Source organism: Typopeltis vanoorti, chromosome 6 (assembly GCF_054136105.1).
Source record: "Typopeltis vanoorti isolate ZY-2024b chromosome 6, IOZ_Tvanoo_1.0, whole genome shotgun sequence".
NCBI classification, from domain to species: Eukaryota; Metazoa; Arthropoda; class Arachnida; order Uropygi; family Thelyphonidae; genus Typopeltis; species Typopeltis vanoorti.
This window is the reverse complement of record NC_143554.1, coordinates 3,947,232-3,967,577: the sequence shown is the minus strand read 5'-3', so window position 1 is coordinate 3,967,577 and position 20,346 is coordinate 3,947,232. Positions and strand designations below refer to the sequence as shown.

Below are 20,346 nucleotides of genomic sequence, written 5' to 3'. Positions count from 1 at the left end.
AGGCGCCTCCGTAGCGCAACAGCCGTCTTCATATTTGCTCTTTGATCGACAAGACCTACTTTCCAATCCCGTCCAGAACGTAAACAAAAAGAGGTCCTCCTAAAACTTTTCTTCGGGCTTTCAAAACTGAAACCGGTCACACACTCAGACGTCACGAGCTCGCTCAATTCATAAGCCTCAGCTGCTTCGTGCATCGCGATTTCAATCAGAGTAAACTGAAAAGTCCACGGAATTGAAATTTACGAAATTTGTTATTTAAAAAGTTACTAAGAAAAAGAATTGGAAATACTTCCATAAGAAGATCTTTGAGTTGTGCTTGAAACTTTTTAATAACTAGAAAAACTGGATGTAATTCCACTTTGCATACCCCAACGTATGCGAAGTGGAATTACGGGAGCGGTACACAATGACCGGAGGATGTTGATTCTTTTAACCATAATTAGCTGACATCCGTTTTCACAGTTCACTGTGACATTGCGGAAGAGAAACTCGAACAAACCGGATTTAAGGCCAAATAGAGGCTGTCAGGATCAGATTTTCCCTTGAACACAAATGGGTGAGAAATCTTGGGAATGTAACAAGAATCTGTATTTAAGTTTTCGTTAAGCTTTCATTTGTAAAGGGAGTGGACTCATACAGTTCATATTTGAGTTTTGTTGTGTAATGAAAACCTGTGGAGCATTCATGACTCAACATACACGTGACCACAGTAATAAGATTTTTTTACTAAGTAAATATTTCGTCCTAAGTATGATAGGACATCGTCAGTGCAGTTAATTCAAACAACACTAGGGACAACAAACACTTAGGGCGCATGATACGATGGAATCCCTCTATGCGTGCAGCAGCGTGTTCAAGAGAGAGAAAAAAAAGGATTGCATTAAAATAAAATAACACATAAAAATACATGTTAAAATAATAATTATTATTAATCTTATTATAATAAAATATATTTTATGTATGAAAATCGGTAATTAAAAGAGACTGAAAATAAGCTGTAACATGCAGAACATCATCGGCATTCTGAGTGAAGAACTACGTGGATCTTTATATAAAGATGAACGTTTATACAAAGAAAGTGCTGAAGCCTACTTCACAGACCACATCTAAACCGTAAATGATGTTCCTGCTATCCCTGAAGGCTGGGAATTATCATCCTAAATTGCGTAAAATAACTATTATATTATGTTCCCATTTAATACAATCTTTTTTTTATCCAGTTATTTTAATTTAATTCTATAACGCGCTGCTGCACGCATATTGGGATTCCATTGTAAGCATGCGCCCTAACTGTATGTTATTCCTAGTATTGTTTGAATTAACTGCACTGACGAACGATGTCCTATCACACGTGGGACGAAATATTTTAAAAAATCTTATTACTGTGGTCACGTATGAATGTTCAGTCTTATACTTGAGATGCAAGTCAGCAAGATGATTTCATGTTAACTAGGGTGTGAGGCAAGGGTGCACGTTATATCCGCAATTATTTATCATCTATAGGAATCACTTTGTGAAGGGAAGTGGCATTAAACCTGATATCAGAATTGTGAATCTCAGGCCATTTATAATAATCTTTTACTCTTGAACGAAATCGACTGCAGGATTTCTTAACTTGGCATGAAAATCGGCAATTAAAAGAGACTTTGAAAATAAGTCTGCTGGAACGTGCAGAACATCATCGGCATTCTGAGTGAAGAACTAGACCAGAAGAGCATTAATGCTATTTCAAAGATGGCAAACTAAATATGGAAAATGAAACGATTAGTAAAGCTGGTATGGTGGGAAGTCAAACGAATAAATTTATATGAAATAAGAGAGAAATTAGCCAAAACACTGAATTAGCTGTATACAAGACAGTGTTCAAACAATCTTAACTTAGATCTAAGACAGAAGTAAAACAGTTCAAAAGATTTGAAGGTACAAAAATGAGTTCTGAGAAAGATCAAGGAAATTACCAGATCGCATCAATGGCAGTATCATTAAATATGAGGATGGCAGAAACTTGACGCATTCAGGAATGGGTTGGCAGAGCTAATTTCAGGAGGGATGGTCAGTCACTTGAACAGAATGGGAGAAAACAGATGTCTGATACCATCATAACAGGAAAAACACCCAAAGGAAAAACGAGGTCGAGGTAAATTGACGCAATTAGGAGATAAATATAAAATCCGACCATACTGGAGCCTTGAGAGAATTTAGAGGAAAATTTACTTATTGTCCAATACACTCCTTCAAGTACATATCCATCCATGTATTCACTGGACATCAGATGCCGTATGGTAAGTCACATGCTGGGTGATGTGCCACACCAGTCCTCGCTAGGTGGTCCTGTTGTATGCCTTTCTGGAGGCTTCAACTCTCTGAAGATCAGTCATTTCAGACATCCATCCATCTCATTGAAGATTTGCTCCTTCTTTTGCCAGAAACTTTGCCTTCTATTACTGTTTTGAGAAATCCTCGTTCCGTCCTTTCGAAGCACCTGAAGTATTTCAACTTTCTTCCAATACATGCTTAAGAAGCCTTAAAGTTCGACCACCCTTTTTAATACTCATCCATTTGTGTGCCTTTCAGTATATGAAATCGTCAACAGTCTTCTGCTATACTTTTCCTATCAGACTTCTTTAGGTTCCAAGTCTCGCATCCATAAGTCGTTGTTGAAGAAACAACTGCATCCAAAATCCTCAACTTTGTTCCCATGGGGATAGATCCATCCTTCCAGATTTTAGACAGGTCTCCGACTGTCGTTTTAGCCATTCCTAACCTTTTTCTAACATCTTCTGAACAGCAATTCTTCAAATTAATAATGAATCGCAGGTACTCAAACTTGCTGACTTCTTTGTCCATTAAGGACAACTTGTTTCTCAAGAGCTTCGCTGTTTATATTTCCTTTGAGAACCATAATCTTTGTCTTGCTAGGATTGAGCTTAAGTCTTCTGCTGTTAAAAATCTCATTAACTTTTTCAAGGATTTTTCCCAGTTCTTCCTTGTCATTACAAAAGAGTACTGCATCATCAGCGTACCTCAGAACAATCTACCACCCCATCCCGCTACCATTACTAATACTATTATGATAGTATTACTACTAAAGTACGTGTTCCTAATAAACAACGAATTCAGCAAACTACCTTTAACGATAAGAAATGAAACTAACCCAAACAAATACAAAACTCTAATCGAAGAGTATTTATTTTCCCACAGAAATGAGGAAGCTCTGTTCAAAATAATTGCATAAATGATTGGTTTTAGCATATTTGCATTCAAAGAACCAGTCTCGTGTGTAAAACGTAAAATTTAAATGCTATTTAACTGCTTTGTTTTATTTTGTTCCTAATTAATTGTTATGCAACTTTCTCTGTATGATGAAATTTTATTTTATCTGCGATTTTATGACGTAATTATATTATAATAACACGTACATTATAGGAATGTACATATGTGTATAGAATGAAAATGCATTACATACATTTTTGTAACTTTATGCACATCGTAACCTGGATGAGCTGTTGCTCTCAGGTTACACAGAGGATTGTTCAATATTTTGTACTATTATAGGAAGCTTACAAATAAACGAGTTTTTTAGAAGGAAAAAAAAAACTCCGTGAAGGATAGAGAAAGAGAAACAGAAAAAACGACAAATGGATTTCTAAAAGCAAGCCTTCGAAGGCTGACTTGAAGTTTGTTTTTCTAGTCAGGTGTGTATGGAGATTAAAATGACCGCAATTCACACAGCAAAACACGATGGATTATCCGTCATCATTGCACTGTTATGAATCACGTTCTCTCCTCGGTAGAATTCCCGAGTTGACAAGAGTGTCTCACATGGCGAAGTCGATTGCGCATTGTTTGAGATTCTTTGGCGAGCGCATTTCCTTCCACCGGCTCTACGAAAAGTCTTTCAAATTTACTTAGATGCACTTCCGATAACCAAGTTGACAAGGTTATAAGTGGCGTCTAATATTTTAATTTTCCCTCATCTTCAAAAAACGTTCTTTCACACTTGATGTTGAATTCTTGAGTTCTTCTCCCGAAGGCGATCGCGTTTTCCGAGACCTAAAAACGACCTGCAGACTTCTGTTTTATTATTTCAGGAGGCTCTCTGAATGTTTATTGTCCTTGGAAGAGTTAGCGTCAGAAAGCTTCTCACTGACTTTTGCCTCCTTCATTTTTCCTATTTAGCTGAGAAAGATCTGTTCAGACTCTGAACAGGACTCGAAACTTATGTCACTGTGACCTCTTTTAAACGATGACGCGAGTACCAAGGTCACGAAAAAATACTAATTGCAAAACAAGTTGCAGTGAAGCCTCTGAGTACTCCTTTTCGAAAAATGTTTGCATAATTCTCCGGTCTCGAGGCTTTTGTTCAACAAAAAAAAGGAGACGAACTTAAGTCAAACCACGTGATCTTCAGAAATTTGTGGGAAATGACTGTAGAAAGAGCACACACAAAAAATATTCAGACTTGGTCAATTCATCGTTCCTTGTGGCACGACCCAGGACCAACAATTTCGGCTTGTTAGATAACTGCGCACAGTTTCCTGCATAAATATAACTCCGAGGAAGTGATAATGAGACGCAAGAATGACGTCACTACAAATGGTAAAAATGAGCCAGAATTTGATAAGATCGAGAGGAGGTGTCAAGGACATCATCCGTTACATTATGCGTTCAAAATGGAGATCACCTGTAAAAATAACAACGCAAGGCGGCCTAAATTATTGGCTGAATGGAGACCGGTGGATGGCGACAGACAAAGAAGACGTGGCAAGAAGAAATCGCTAGAATCCCTGGATTGCATGGATGAGAAAAACTGCAAACGGAGTGGAATGGAGGTGGGAGACCAGCGCCCGCTTATTGGAGACCTGAAGTGGCTTCAAAGAGTTCCATGTTTGGTCTGTGGAGCAGGGTTTTCGGATTTTCTAAAAAATAATTTAAAAAAAAATCAATAAAAGTTAAAAAAAAAAAAAAAAAAAACCCTAATCCTTTGCCTGACACTAAACGAATGTACTATACGTTTACAAATAAACCTTGCCTGAGTGGGAACCGCATGAAAATATAAAATTAATGAAGAATAGAGACGGGTGGGTCTCTCAGGCTGTACGAATCAAACCTTGGTCCCTAGAAGGACAGCTCTCCTCTTTCTCCACCTGAACAATCTTCGCTCACTCACTCACTCCACAGTGCTGCATCCGATTTTCCTTTTTCGTTCAACAGACCACAAGACACTTGAATTTTAAAGTTATCTCCCCCCCAATGGTGTTTAAGGGTTCTTGGAAAGAAACAAAAGAAAACTTATTTTAAATTATTACGTCTGTTCTACTAAACATTTTAAAAATGGTTTTAAAATGTTTAAACAAATAAGCAAGCAAATCTGGAACCTTGTTTATTTAACTTCAGCTAATTCAAGTGAGCAGATCGAGTTGTGGAGACTTGACGTGACCATCTCTGTACACGCCTCCACGTGCCGATCACGGAAAATGTCGCGTCCACTTGGACTGCTTAAAAATCCTCCCTTCAAGTTCGAGAACAGAAATAGAAGCCGCACTTACTTGAAGTAGCAGAAGATGAAGAGGCTCATCGCGAGAGCGGCCAAGGACACGATGGACACCACGAACAAGATGTAGCTGACGGTTAAAGGCATCAGCGGCACTTCCTGCGGAGGAAAACAAACAGATTAGGTCAACGCACAAACGTAAACACACAAAGCCACTTGGCTTTTATCAGTCCGAAACATTCTTATACATGCATACTGTACTCTACCCCGCGCACCTCGTGTGTTTCCCACTTTACGAGAGGCTTTAATGCATCGAACGTATTTAATTATTCAGGAAGAATCCGATTTTCAATAACTAAAGTAAGCACTGTTTAATCGAAGGATTCCTCCAAGATGACATTCCTCACTCATAAATGCTTGAAAACACAAGCAAGCGCCATCTTGAAATGAGTTTCTTAATATCACACACATCGCGTACAGACAGCGTCTCTTGTAGACTTTCCAGAAATAACAGCTCCCCTTATTTTAATAATCCCATTTCGCACATAAAACGATTTCATGAATTTCTTTAATAAAAAAAAAAGGTTTTGCTATTTTAGTGAATCATTTTTGGAGCCGACAATTGAGTTTCTCGAGAACTTTTCATTCTAAACAATAAAATAACAAGAATTAAAGGTTATCACACGTTCCTTAGGATATTCTGTTTTTTTCTTTCTTTTAAATCCTCGCATTAATTTATTTAAAGGATTGGAAGTGGTTTGGGGTTTTCGCTGTCTTTATACGGAAGATGAAGTATCCGAAGTAGTTCTGATAAAATGCTGTACGTCGAACGGTAACAAGAAAAGAGGGCGCTACTTAACGAAGACAGATAACATTCCATCCTCGTGAGTTTTTATCCTGTTAATTGCGTCTCAAACAGAAGCGAATGCCAGTCAATACAATTTGTTGTCACTCTCCATCGCCATACTCAACCGTTTTTGTCTTTACAAATGAAGCTAGCAATGTCACGAGAAATATACGCCGTACAAGACTTACTGAAGATCGCGCAGTTCATATTAAACAACTTGGTAGCCAGAAAGAGCAATAACCCGTCTCACAGAAAGCAAATGCAACCTGGTAATATCGTAACTCAAATGGCGATGTGAAGTTCAAACTATTTTCAGTTACGATTCGTTTTCGTAATTCTCCTTCCGAGATGACTCAGCAGCAGTCGACGCTCCTCCGCTCTCCCTTTCCGTGCTCTGTTGGAGAAAAAGCAGTTCTGAGTTAGAAAAGCTATTCTGAGGCACAACACGGAAACCGCGTGAAATGCGAGCTTCTGCCAGGGGGCGCAATCATTCGCGATCCTGAATCCCCGAGAAAGGAAATTACGTCGCAGCGAACAAGTCATAAACGACAGTTCAAGGTGGAAAATGCGGCAGCGCAGAATCGACTTGTAATTTCGTTACCGATGGACCGGAGTAGCGTTCCCACTAAGGGGAGGACGATCGCTGAAATCGCCATAAATCTTTTGAAACGCACACCAACAAGCGGGTAACGGGGGTGTTCGTTTCATGCTGGCCACGTTCACATAGAAAAGCGGTTCTTGCATCGCTCTGGCGTTCTTTGGGGGGGGGGGGGCTCCTCCAAAGAACGCCAGCGATGAATGCCGCGGTTTGTTCGAGACGTAACGCGATCCCACGGTGTCGATTGCGCTATCGACGACTGCGAACAGAGCGGGGTCTGTTGCAGAACACAACGGACCGCAGAAGCGTGGCCGCCCGTCAGCGCCACTGCGATATGCGTTTGACCGCATCTCCATTTTTCATTCGAGGGCGTAAGTAGCGGGTTTACTTTCGGGTGTCATTCGCGAATTGTTTCATTAAGCCGCAAAGACAACATTGACCCCCGCTGTTCCCACGATTAGAGTTTCGTCACGATATCCGACGTGGCTCGTTCTTCTCGTCGTCATTTCTGCACTTCACATTAGCACGTGCGTTCACGAAGATTCGTCGTGTGCGAAAAGATTTGTTGCAGACGTCAACTGCTTTAGTTCGGATATTTTCGCGATTAACGAATAGTGGGGTGGGGGGGGGGGAGAGCTGCCAGGGATAGCACTTGAAAGCAGTAGTGCGATACTTCTTCCCCTAAATAGATTCCTGAAGGGCGAAATTATAACCGCCACTCGCCGTCATCTTGAACTTGCTCAGAAACGCACTCTGTTTTGGGAGGGAGTTAAAGGTCAGCTTGAACCGCAGAGCTGAAAAACTCATTTCGAGAGTCTGCACGAAAACGCAGAATATTCGGGATCACAATGCGCTGTTCTGGGGCAGACACTGCGTCCATCAGTCGGATTCCGACATGTCAAATAATGCTGGCAAAATTCACCGATGCCGTGTGTGTGTGTGTTCGTTCATAAAGAAATTGAGTCAATTCAAAGCTAGGATAAAACGAGCATTTCCCGTGTTTCGGGGTCGTGAATTCTGCTGCTGTCCGTAGGGGTTCAGGAGTTGGTGGGTCCTTCTATGATATCGGAGAGCGAAGCCTTTTCCATTCTGAAGATTTTGATGCCGACAATGACACCTTGGATGAATCCTTCGAGTTATGCAAATTCATCGCTTCGGAGATGTTTTCGGTTCCGCGAGTAAAGCTTTTGCTGAAAGAGTTGAGGACGAAGAAAGCGCCGCCGATTTCGATGTAATCTGAGGACAATCTTAACCTCTGTGAATTGCTGGAATGCGAAGCAACAATTTTTGCACGAATTTCTTAGCTTTTATACGAATAGAAAGGTTTTTATTTAAAATTGGAGGATGCCAACTTTACTTTGACCGACTTCGTTTCCTGAGAAAACCCTTCCAACACTCGGAAAGTGTCGCACTTTTCTGCATTCGTGATGGCTTCTTCTCCCCCCTCTCCGGCAGCAAAGAAGAGAAGGCTTCCTTGGAACGACGTGAACTGTTGCTGCTCATTACACGCGCAGTCTGAGGTCGACTATCTTCGCCTTTAAAAGAACTCGCAGCGAATCTGTTTCGAGGTTTTGTCGCTTTTTTCATTGTTCTCTCGCTCGAAAAACTGTCATGAATGCTGTGTGTGTGTGTGTGTGTGTGTGTGTGTCCGCGCGCGCGCGCGATTTTTCCTAATTGATTTGAAATCCAAAACATTTCAATGGAAACGATTCAGAGTGACAGAACGACTAAAATCTTGAGGTGTGACGCCATCTCTTCTGGTCTTCAGCATACATCCGGCTCATCGCAAATCTAAAAAAGGGGTGGCGAAAATAATCGGGGGGAGCTAAGTTTAATTAGTTTTTATTACGAAGAGTTAATTGAAAGCCGAAAAACGTGGAGAATCGGAAGAAATCGCATTCCCTCTATCACTGGAACGAATGGGGACCTCCCCTCCCCCTCTCAGAACAAATGGGGGATGGATATGGCACTGGTTAAGTTGATAAGAGGGTGGCTGCTGGACAGATGTCAAAAAGTCGTATATGGAAAGGCGAAAAACTAGTGGTGTGCCGCAGGTTTCGGGGTTAGGACTATTGCTCTTTAATCCGTACATAAATGATAGAAGAAATAACCCGAAAGGAAATATTGAGTTGTTTGCCGATGATGCAAAATTAGGTAGAGTAATTGTTAATCAAGGCGATGTGGAAGATTTAAATAGGCTGTCAGTATGGAAAAATATAACGGGTATCAGCTTAATGTGGAAAAATGTAAACTTATGCATTTTGAGATAAACAGATTACAAGCTGTTTATTACATTGATTGCAATGTACTCCAGGAAACAGAAGAAGCTAGAGATTTAGGGGTGGTTATAGACAGAGTTAAAGTTTAGAGGACATATTGCTAAGGTAGCCCATAAGATTACTTGGCTATAGGAAAACACATTAACGTGTAGCAATAAGGAGGTTGTAATTCCTCTTTGTAAGGTCTCGATATCCACACGTGGATTAGTGTGCTCAAGTCAGGTCCCCTGCGTTTCTTGGGGATGAGAAAGCGGTGGAGAGGATTCCCTATGGAATGTTCCCTATGAGGATAGATTGAAAGCAGAAGTTGGTTGATAGGGGGAAAAGCGGGGATATGATAGAAACATTGAAGTGTTTAAAGGGTTTTATAGGACAGATGCAGGGGAAATTTCAGCACTTGGCTAGAGGGACTACAATAAGGGGCCCATCCCTGGAAGTTAAATAATGGTGTGGTTAGTAGGGGTGTGAGGACTAGATTTTTTGCTTGGAGATTGGTGAATGAGTGGAATGGGTTGGCAAAATCAGTTGCGAGTGTTTGTCTGTTAATGGGTTCAAGGAGAGGAATGATGGATTGCGTGGATAAATTGGGTCTTCCCTGATGAATCTTCAAGACTCCATGGAGGTGCCCATATAATAATAAAAATATACTGACTGCTATGACAACGTGAAAATGCCCTGGAAAAATTGTTTATTGGCGTTCGAATAAATGGAGGTCTACGTGGAGGCGAGAAAGGTGTGTTTGAAGGATGTCCGATCGACCTTGTCGATAGAATGAAACAATAATACGCATCTCATTCTAAAAGCTGCCCAATGCGGGATTCAATCTCTTTAACGGCAGCTGCCGATCAGTACCAGCAGCATTCACGGTTCCCTGTGGGCGATTCAAATTCGTCTCCCACTTTCTCTTAGGTGTGGCACGTTGGCCCGAAGCCCTCGTTCGTACTTCGCCGACTTCTTTCTCAATAAGAATTTAAATATTTAACGATTGTTTTTCTTTCTTTTAAGAAATCTTTGCTTTATTCTTGTACTCACCGGGAGCAGCAGCAAGTCCATGCACTCCGTATAATTGGTCCGGTTTCCCCACACCCACTGGCCGTCGTCTCCGCACCACCTGTAAGCGTTCCCTAAATGGAGGAGTTAAAAGGAAAACAAAAATCACCGACATTTGTTTAAAAAGCTACGATTTTTAAACACTACAAACACTACTGAATCTGCTAAAACTATTTCGTGCGAGGTGCTGTAAAGCTGGTCTTAATAAAGACTTACGAATAACGGTAGAATTTAAGAAGCACACTTCAGGCACATCTCAAAGATTGCCCATTCCTCTGTTCAACACAAGACTATGTTGGGAGTCCATTCAAATATCACAAACTTGAACAGCAAGTCGGACAGAGCCCGACATACGTCGGGTTCAGCATGAAAAGTTTGTGCTCGACACACACACACACGAGAGAGAGAGAGAGAGAGAGAACTGTTCGCTAATCTCCAGAAACTGGGACGCAAGCTGCACGGCATCAGGAGAGCAGCCTCAAGTTATTTGAAAGCATCGCATTTCCTTCCAGATATGAAATGCAGGCTAACAATGCCGAACATGCTGTAAAATCAACGATGCACGAGGGGGAAAAGGCGTGCATGGGCTTCTTGAAAGATTGTCAGTTTTTTATAAGGGAGCTCTCATAAAAATGTTAAACGAGTTTTAAATTTCTTCTTTCAGGGGCACACACAAATCATGCTTCACTCAGTTATTACAAATTATAATCGGTGCTTCAAAAAATGCATCAGCAAGTCAAAATGTAACGCAGGACACGACGCTCATCTTTGAATCGTAACGGAACAATCATCATCTCCAACTAGACATAAGCAGAATCTCAGACCGAAACATAAGAAGCAACAATGAAAACGTGGAACCGTCAGAAGAGTTAGAAAAGTACGTCGATATAACTGATGTTACCAACTACGGCAACACCAGCGATGTCGAGGGGAAAAAAGCCAAAGACAAGCGCGTTTCTTACAAAAAAACAAACAAACAAACAAAATGTTACATTCAAGCAATGACAGTCAAGGAAAAGAAGGAGTAGCAATAGTATTCAACACTAAATACGAGGCTAATCTTCTTGAATGGCAGTCAGTCTCAAGTAGAGTAATGTGGGCAAATATGAGAATGGGGAACTGGACAATGAGACTTATTTGTGCCTATGGTCCCACAGAAGGTTCTACTAAGGTAGAAGTGGAGGAATTTTTTGAGGCTCTAGAGAAAGCTACCGACACAATGAAAAAGAAAAAGTTGGTCCTTGTTGGGGATCTAAATAGTAGAGTAGGAAATGATTGTGAGACATACAAAAATGTTTTGGGAAAATTTGGAGAAAAGAGCAAAGTTAATAATAATGGCAAATACCTGTTGGATTTCTGCTCAGGACATGGACTGGTTATTACTAACACCATGTTCCAACATAAAAATGTGCACAAATTCACATGGACAGAAGAGGCAAGGAATAAGAAAAGTCTCATTGACTATGTTATTGTTGATAATAATGTTTTCTCCCTGGTGCAGGACACCAGAGTATACAGAGGATTTGAAATTATCATCAGTTAGTCTTGAGTAGGATAAAAAAAAAGTACATCAAAAGATGAAATGCGAGAAAGCAGGTGGAACAGACATTCGAAGAAAAAAGCTCAAATAAGCGGATGTTGGAAAGTTTTAAAGTAGTGCATAATCCCTTGGGTCAATAAAAAGGGAACAAAACTGAATGCGAAAATTGAGGTTAAGAAAAACTGTGCGAAAGAATCTTGAACAAGCTGAATTCATGTCGCATTGGTTTCTCAATAAAATCATCGTAATGTAACCAGGATTTAAGTTGGATCGTTGTAGAAAAGTTACAGGATAAAGGATCGAAGAAAACATTCGTTCAAATGCTACAAAATTTTATTGTGCATTAATTGAGCGACGCACTCAAGTTTCGAGTCCGTAGCGAGAATTGGAATGAAAGAGACTCAAACCTGTTCTAATTTTTTTCTATTCAAGTGGCTTTTCCACCTGAGCTTAGCTTTGCTCACACATTCTTGTAAGCCAACATTGTCAACTGCTTTCCTAATCCGCGATTGATCTTCATTCCGCTATCCTCTCTCAGGACTCTGGCATCAGTGGTCGCATCTTTGATCAACATTATATCTTGCGGATCTTAAGACAAAAACTGATTCGAAGACTCTCCTGAATACAGCAAGTTTAGTGTTTCGGCTAACTTCTCACAAATTTATTTACCTCATTCCCTTCCCCCAAAAACACACACACTTACCATGCTACTTTCTCTTATTCGCTGTGCCTATTTCCACACTTAATTGGCACTTTTTTTAATCCATGAAATATTTCGCATAAGTTCTCCACTGAGAATTCTGGCGACATTTCAGTCTTTTTATTGCACACCAAATTTTTCCAATGTTTATTTAAAGGGTTTTGAAGTCTTGAAGAGGTTAATTAAGAAAAACCATCTGCAATAACCGAAGCAGCAGCCGACAATAACATCTGCAACTTTGATGTTGAACTAATTTTTATAGAAAATTTAAACTGAGAAGATTGGATTATTTCAAAGAAGACGCTTTCATTAAAGGCCTCGTTTCATTACTTAAGGTTTGCTTTTTTGCCCATCTATTTAATTGCGAAATATTCGATGTATGTTAGTTTGTCTTTCATTACAAGATCCTAATTCATTACTGAAAGAAAGAGTGAATATGAAAGAGTAAACAAACATGAATTAGTAAACGAAATTAAAAACTGAAATGATGCCCAGCGAAGGTAATTTCCGCTTCAGAAGAATGTGGAAGTCTTTTTTTTTTCTTATACGCAGCGATGTTTATTATTTTTCCAGTAAATTAAATACACGTGACATATTTCGACACGGTGTACATTGAGAAATATCTTTTGGGCTGCTTTGCGTTTCTTAGAAGCCCGAGATGCACACAAAGCCCACCCCTGACCACACTTTCCAGCTTCTTCACCTCTTCGTGACAAGCATTTTGGACTCCTTTGAAGAGGCTGCACCAGTCCGCTGTTGGATGCACTGGTCTGCACCCGGCATACCATTCTGTGCTCAGACGTTCTGTTTGGTTCACCCCGAGACTGTGCATACCATCGAAGTTTTCCGGATAATTTCCTGAATCACGTGCCGATATGAACCACAGTACAACTTGGTGCTTTTTAACGATGAAAAAAAATTGTTTTTCATAAAATGCCGCGATGAAGTGTTGCATCCTTCCACGCGCTACAGCAACCTAGCAAAGCATCCCACTGTACCCGCCAAGCTCGAGCCCATTCTCCCTGTCATCCAACTCCACGGTGGAGATGATGCACCTAAGCATCCCCTAAACTCGCTCAGCCGATGAAAAGGGTGGAGGGCATTTCATCATCACACCTTCTAATGCACTTTCAACTCCGTAGGGGCGAACTGCGATTCATTAGAATTACTGCTGAAGAATCTGAAACCCCGAGCTCGGCCGTGGGTCGCTTCTGTTAATCCTTTCTCCGGTCGTGCAACGAAACTTGGATTTTTACTTTAAAGTTTTATTAATTATCAAAGCATCGAAGTTAGGCCTAATGAGATAATGCTGCCGGAAGTTTATTTTTCTTACCTTCTTCGTCCTTCATGTGGGCTTCGAGTAACGGGAAGATGACCCTGCAGTCTTCGGATACGACGTGTCCAGCAGGGGTTGGAGGCCAACAGAAAAACGAGTCCCATGATGGTCCGCAGTACGGCTCTAAATAGGAAAAACAATAATAATCAGAAAAATTCGCAATCTCGTTCTCAAAAGAATATCACAAACTAATTTATAGAAAACTATTATATTAGAAGCGATGTCCTTGTAAAGTGGTCTGAGTTCGAGGTTAACTTACGACTGAAAAAAACTGTTCAAATGTTGACCGCGAAGCCTCTAAGAAAATTGCGCAATCTTTTTCATTCACTGCGCCGACCAACTCCAAGGAGTTGGATTAATGAGTGGGGAAATGAAAGCAAAACAGAGCAAAAGAGCCGAGTGGCTGTGAACGGTGGTCTTCTAAGCAGGAGATAATAAGCGTGGTGATGGCAAAACCCATCGACAATTCTCTCTGAATAGCACGCCACCATACGACGGAACATATTCCGGATTGCGTGTGGAGAAATACGATCGATTGTCACAGCATGGAAGTTCTCAAAATTATAGAAATGTAAATAGCTCTAGGTGGCAACGAATGCAGTGACATCTGTAGGTCAACCGGCGAACTAGCTTACATTTCTGTAGTCAGGAAAATGAATCGGACGAATTTAATATCGCGACGCAACTAAGAGGAGCAGAAGGGCGAGGAATGACAGATTAACAACAGAGAAACTTTGCATTGCAAAGTTTCTCTGTTGTTGCATCTTCTTCTTTGCAGTTACCGTCGAGTCAACTTTTCCTAATCTCAGTATTTACCCTTAATCTCCCCCCCCCATCTTGTGATGTCACGTGACGGTGTTTTGTACACTCGCAAACTGAGTGAATCGAAGCGCGTTGGCCAAAACGTATCCCCGTAATCGCGTTTATTGTTTCCATTATCATTCAAACGGTGTGGCGCACCCGAAACACGCATTAAAATGCGTCTTTCCGAAAGTCATTTATGATGCCGACTACAAACTCGACTTAACACTGGGGGGAAAATGAGCGCATCAATAAAAAGGATCGTTTGGTCACTGAGACACCCGATTCGGGTACGAAGATTAAGATCAACTTGCTGAATCAGCGGAAAATTCCTCGTAAACGAAGGTTATGTGCCTCCAGCGGTTCAAGACGACCTTCCGCGTGTAAGATGCAATAAAACGCCATCTCGTTTCCGACAGTCAGCGACAACTAGACACCTCCATTATCGAGTGGGAATTGTGAACGTCGCGCTTGTTTCGTGACCTGAAAATTGTCTCAAAAACAAAACGAGCCAAGCACGTGCAGCGTAAGGGTCGCCTTCAGAAGCAGTTGCAGGATTCTTATTCCTTTTAATGTTTTGCTGGAATTTCGGAGGCATTTTAAGTAGTCGAGGATTAAAACACGGACGGCCATCGGAAAATTTCGCCCGCCATTCTCTTTACACATTCGCAGTAATTGGCTCGCTTTTTTTACATCGGAGTTAACGAACTACTCGATGTGGCTTTCACTTCGTAGGAAAAGGTAAAAAAAAAAACTTTCTTTTCGTAATTTAGTTTAAACAGAAAGATGCAAGAGGTCGAATTCCGACCTCTGTCATGATGAGTGTCCGCAATACTTGGCTTGCAGACGCTGTTAAGGCTGCTGCGGTACAAACTGGACTACAACATAAAAGCAGAGTTGAACAGGGGACATCAGCGAATCCATCACCCCCGTCGATTGATGGAAATTCATCGACTCCAATATTCCACGGGAGCGACTTTTGCTCAGCGAATGACATCCTACTCAAGTGGGTTCACGGTGCCTCGTCGATCTTTGAAACTCCCCTGGTCAAAAAGCAGATGTCGTTTACGATTAGCAACTGAAGCGAGCCCCTTGATCGCGTGCGTGTGGTGTCGTACTTTTTCCGTTTTGCAGAAGGAAAACGCTTTGCCACTTCTTTCTGAGATCACCCAACTCGCCTTCGGAATGAGCTTTTCCACAGTAAACGAAAAGAGAGACTAGGATCCCCCCCCCCCTCTAAAAGAGCATCACGTCAAACAGGGAGGATGGAACATCAGACCGAATTGTAGCACTTTAGAATTGTGGAGAAATCTTAGAAAACCCGTTTTGTTTCTTAGCCTCAACCGTATGATGTGCACTCTCACCTCTCTTCACACCCAAGCGTCAGCGGTGCTCACAATAAAAAAATCGAGGCCTGACATTAATCTGACTGACAGCTCAAGATTTCGCCTTTTAGACGACTTCGCTGTCATCTCCAGAAGAAGGGGATGCAACTCGGATTATCGCGCCATCCCGGACAGGACATTAGAAGAGCACAAAAGTGACTTCAACGAGAGACTTTTGCATCATCTCGTGGGGCGCTGCAGCCCTCTGCTGCTTCATGATGCAGCACGAGAGATGTTTATTCTGTTGTGGGCAGCCATCTCATCAGTAACACTCACCAGACGTCGCTTCCACTAAATGGCGGAACACTTTCCACGCGTTAATCGCATGGGAATATTTTTGTATCAAATCAAAGTTCATTTGCCGTCAGGTGAAATTTAAAAGAAAAAGAGCAGATTGGCCTTTGAAGATCAGATGCCGAACAAGAAATATTTCTCATTCTTATCTGAGCATCGCACAAAAATCTTGTTGTTATAAGCCGGCTGTTGTCTACTTTCTCGATTGGCACAGCAGTGTCTCCGAGCGGAAGAAAGTTCGTTGATGGGAGAGTTCTTTCCTCATTCTTATCCTATTAAAGGTCGACAAGAACCGATTTGTACTCATTTTCAACCGAGATGAACTGGCAAATGGCGCTCTCCCCCCTAGGAAGGCTAACAGCATCCTGTAGCAGCGGGAGAACCTTCATTTTAAAACCATCCCCGCTGCAACGATGATCTCGGCCAACCTCATCGATTGAACGGAACAAGTTAAAAGGATTTCAAACTCGATGCGAGCGATTAATTTCGCAGTCGATAAAGTTCAGGCACCCGTTCGGCTATCCGATGACAAGCTCGGCAACGCAGAAAACCACCCCAAGTGTCTTTTGCCATCAGAATCAACTGACAGTAAGAAAGCCGCTTTTCTAAGACGATGTCGGTACGGGGTCATTAAAGTGATGCGACGGTCGAGGGGAGGGCATCTTAACCGAAAGGAAAAATAAGCCATCCGAGTTCTCTGTGAAGTGTAACGAGGGGTTGCGTTTGGGAAAAGAGGATGCAGGAGTTGATTTTATTGCGACATCTTGTCTGATAAACGCCGGAATTGAGAACGCACACTTTCGGGTATGTCGACGAGGAAAGGGCGGATGCGTTACTGAAGCGGCTCTTCTTGGATTCTTGGATTGGCTTCCCGACGACGTCTCTCATCGCGTTTGGTTGCATTTTCACTTCATTTCTGCGTAAGTTGGTTTTTCGGTGGACGAACAGAAGCATTTCCCCTATTCGAGGCACGGAAGCCATTTAAAAGTCCTTCTGGAGAAATCGCTTGTCAAGAAGTGTGACAGCGACAGACCCCCTGGTGCCAATGCTGGAAACGATTAGCCAAGGATACTTTTTGCCTTTTGCAGCAACGGCATTTGATCAATCAGTCGAGATTAATTCATTCTCACAGCAGGAAACGTCACCTTGAAAATAAAAATACGACTGTTCATTAAGCTCGGGGTTATTTTAAAAGTGTTCAATTTTATGTTTCAGCGGGGAAAAGTGGGGTGCGAGTGGAAAGACAAACGAAAGTAAGGGAAATTTCCAAGCCACTTCAGGCGTCCAAATAAGCAGGGCGGTGGGCTTGCATCTCAACGACATTCACGAGATGTTCACGGCTGTGCTGAGAGACCACTCACCACTCGGTGAACGTCCAGGTTTAAGAAGAAATTCATCCCTTCTTAGCACTTCAACTGACAGCCCTTTGCTGGATCTCGTTTCGTGCAATCGCAACGAAACCAGCAAGGAGTGCTTCGCTTCTTTTTTCGTGATGTTGTTAACATCACTCATTAAAGATCGAAGCACCTTTGCTAGGAAAGGTCAAATGCACCAACGATGCGATTTAAAACAGACCCACACCGTTTTCTGTTTTCGGATGCCATCATTAATTCCGAGTCGCAGCTCATCGTGACCTTCGGTGAGAAACAACACTCGAAGTTCGGCAAGACAACTCGCCGAACGTATGCATTCGCTCACTCGCGTCGCACTTCAAATGCTTTAATGGGAAATGTCAAGGAGGCTCGGGAGGACATGCGGTGGAATATTTCAAAAGCGACATCAGCGGTAACTTGTTTGTTCCTCGCAGCTCACAATGAAGCTGGCGGACACTCTGCTCCCTGGAAGGGCATTCAGGGGACCGCCATGCTGTTGACGAAGAGGAAATGAGGGCACACAAATTACGCATTTCGCAGATTTGCCGCACGAGTCAACTAACAAACCTTTTATATTTTCCGCCCAGAAGAAATAAAATAAAGAATATAAATAACAATTCGCTGATCGGAGGTCGGTGACCCCCATCCCATTCCCAACTTTTAGGATAATGCAAATTGACACCCGCCCCTATTTCCACGATGAACTCAGCGCAATCACATCTCGCAGGTTTTCCGTTCTTTTTTTTAAATCGTGATGACGAAATGCTGCGAAATCGGTTTCGTTCCTTCGGGTGCTAACTTGAATGCCAAAGTTTGAACGTAACGAAGGCTCGGAATCAAAGTTGTGCCGATTTTGATAAGAATTCCTGCGGAGTGAAGGACCTGCCCAAGTCACGATTCAAACGAAATCCCTTCCCGACTTTTAAGTTCAAGAAGGGCTTCTGTTTTTGTCCACTTTGATCGGCGATACCTTTTCAACCATTTATGCTTGCCCTTCGATGGACATCCCCCATCGTCGTGTATCACCAGAAGAACTTTCGCTTTGAACGTAGAAAAAATGTTCCTCTTCGGAAGCAACTTGCACGCACTCCCAAGATTTTTTTTTTTTTTTTGGTCGAAAAGCGGGAACATCACTAACGTGTCTCGCAAGCTATTCGAGGGTTAAGTCGTTGCTTTCTCTTATTTATATCTTCCTTTTCTATCTTTCAATCGCTAATTCACTTCTTCAGATATCGGGCCTAATATATTAACACGTAGGACTGTTTCCTCTTCGGCAAATTCATATTTTGCTGCGCCAGCCAGTATCCTATAGCAGAAAAGATCCTTGCTCAGGGAGACAATACTAGAGTCTGAGGCGTTCTTACGCAATGTCTTACTTTAACACGGCCGTATAGATTCAGACTGCAGTCGTGACCTACATCTATAATTATATCCACTTTCTAATTCCTTCCCGCCAAAAGAGGTTCTATTTTCATAAGTGGTAGTTTGGAATCGTAATCAGGCATGGTTCAGGTAAATATGACAAGTTTATTGGAATATTTAAACAGAATACACAAAAATTCATACACTCAACTATGACTCAATACTAAATGAAAAGACTCGAGTTAAGAGGTTAACATATTCTAAATTAAATCAAAGCAATTGAAAATTGGGATAGAATGAAAATGATATGACGTTAAGCTAAAATTCCCTTCTGCAAGCTGTTCATAAGATAATATAAACAAACCTTCAAATGTTACTCGGTTATTAGTAATCCAAATCCTAATCTCGTTAAGTTAACTCAATCTCATACAACACAAAAGACTTCTTCCAAACAATCCTCCTTATTCCAAAAGGAGGATTGAAAAGGAAAGAACTTTGTGGACAGACTCTAATTAGTCCACAAAGCTCTTTAGGATAATGTTCATAATTTACATTCCAAAGTAATCTTCTAAGAATTCTAAACACAAAACGGAGTGATTCTACTTTACTGAACTTTTTCCCGACGTCTTTCGGCACCACGTGTGCGTCTGTACCTCTTGTTTATTGGCTGTCCAGCGTAGGGGCTACGCTATCTTCATAATGACTGCCGATCACGGACTCGATTTTCGCGTCTCAGGAAACGTTCCTTTCGATGGGATTCTTCAGCGAGGGCTCGATTCTGCTCGGGCTGGAAATCTTACCTTCAGCTCTGCGTGGAATTCTACCCCATTCTCAGGAAAACTCGCCGTCATAGCACTGACGCTTCATCCCCCCCCCCCCTTACTCGAACCACCGGCTAACTTCCGAACCACGAAGACGAATAGACAAGAAAGCCGACGGCGCTCATCCCCTTATATTCTTCGATCGAGCGCCCCCTTTTTGGAGTCCCTTTTGCACGCGACCTATACCTTTTCTCCCCTTGTGTTCATCCCTTGCTCTCTCTTTTGCTGCTATGCTCTTGTATTCACGGATTCGCGTCGACGTGCATTCCACGTGGTTACTGCCGCCGGCGTTAAGCTGGACTCGTGTAGTTGTATACCCTCTATGAAATGTTACTTAATATCCATCTGGTGACTCACAGTCATTCTATACTACAGCTCAAGTGAGGCTAAAAATAAGTTAAATTATTCCTCTTTTAGGACATTTTCTAATTTGATCACAATTGATTAAATATATAAAATTAATGTG

The 20,346-nt window shown here is 41.7% G+C and overlaps 1 protein-coding gene across 2 annotated transcripts in view; it reads right to left on the bottom strand.

Moving 5' to 3' along the window:
* Positions 1-20,346, bottom strand: part of LOC150105254 (corticotropin-releasing hormone receptor 1-like) — a 120,860-nt gene that overhangs the window by 42,307 nt on the left and 58,207 nt on the right. For both annotated transcript variants that reach the window (XM_090394650.1, XM_090394651.1), the window contains exons 2-4: positions 13,842-13,967; positions 10,251-10,342; positions 5,550-5,653 (exon numbers count right to left, since the gene is read on the bottom strand). In XM_090394650.1, coding sequence (XP_090250776.1) covers positions 5,550-5,653; positions 10,251-10,342; positions 13,842-13,967 — 322 coding nt within the window. The remainder of the gene's footprint in view (positions 1-5,549; positions 5,654-10,250; positions 10,343-13,841; positions 13,968-20,346) is intronic.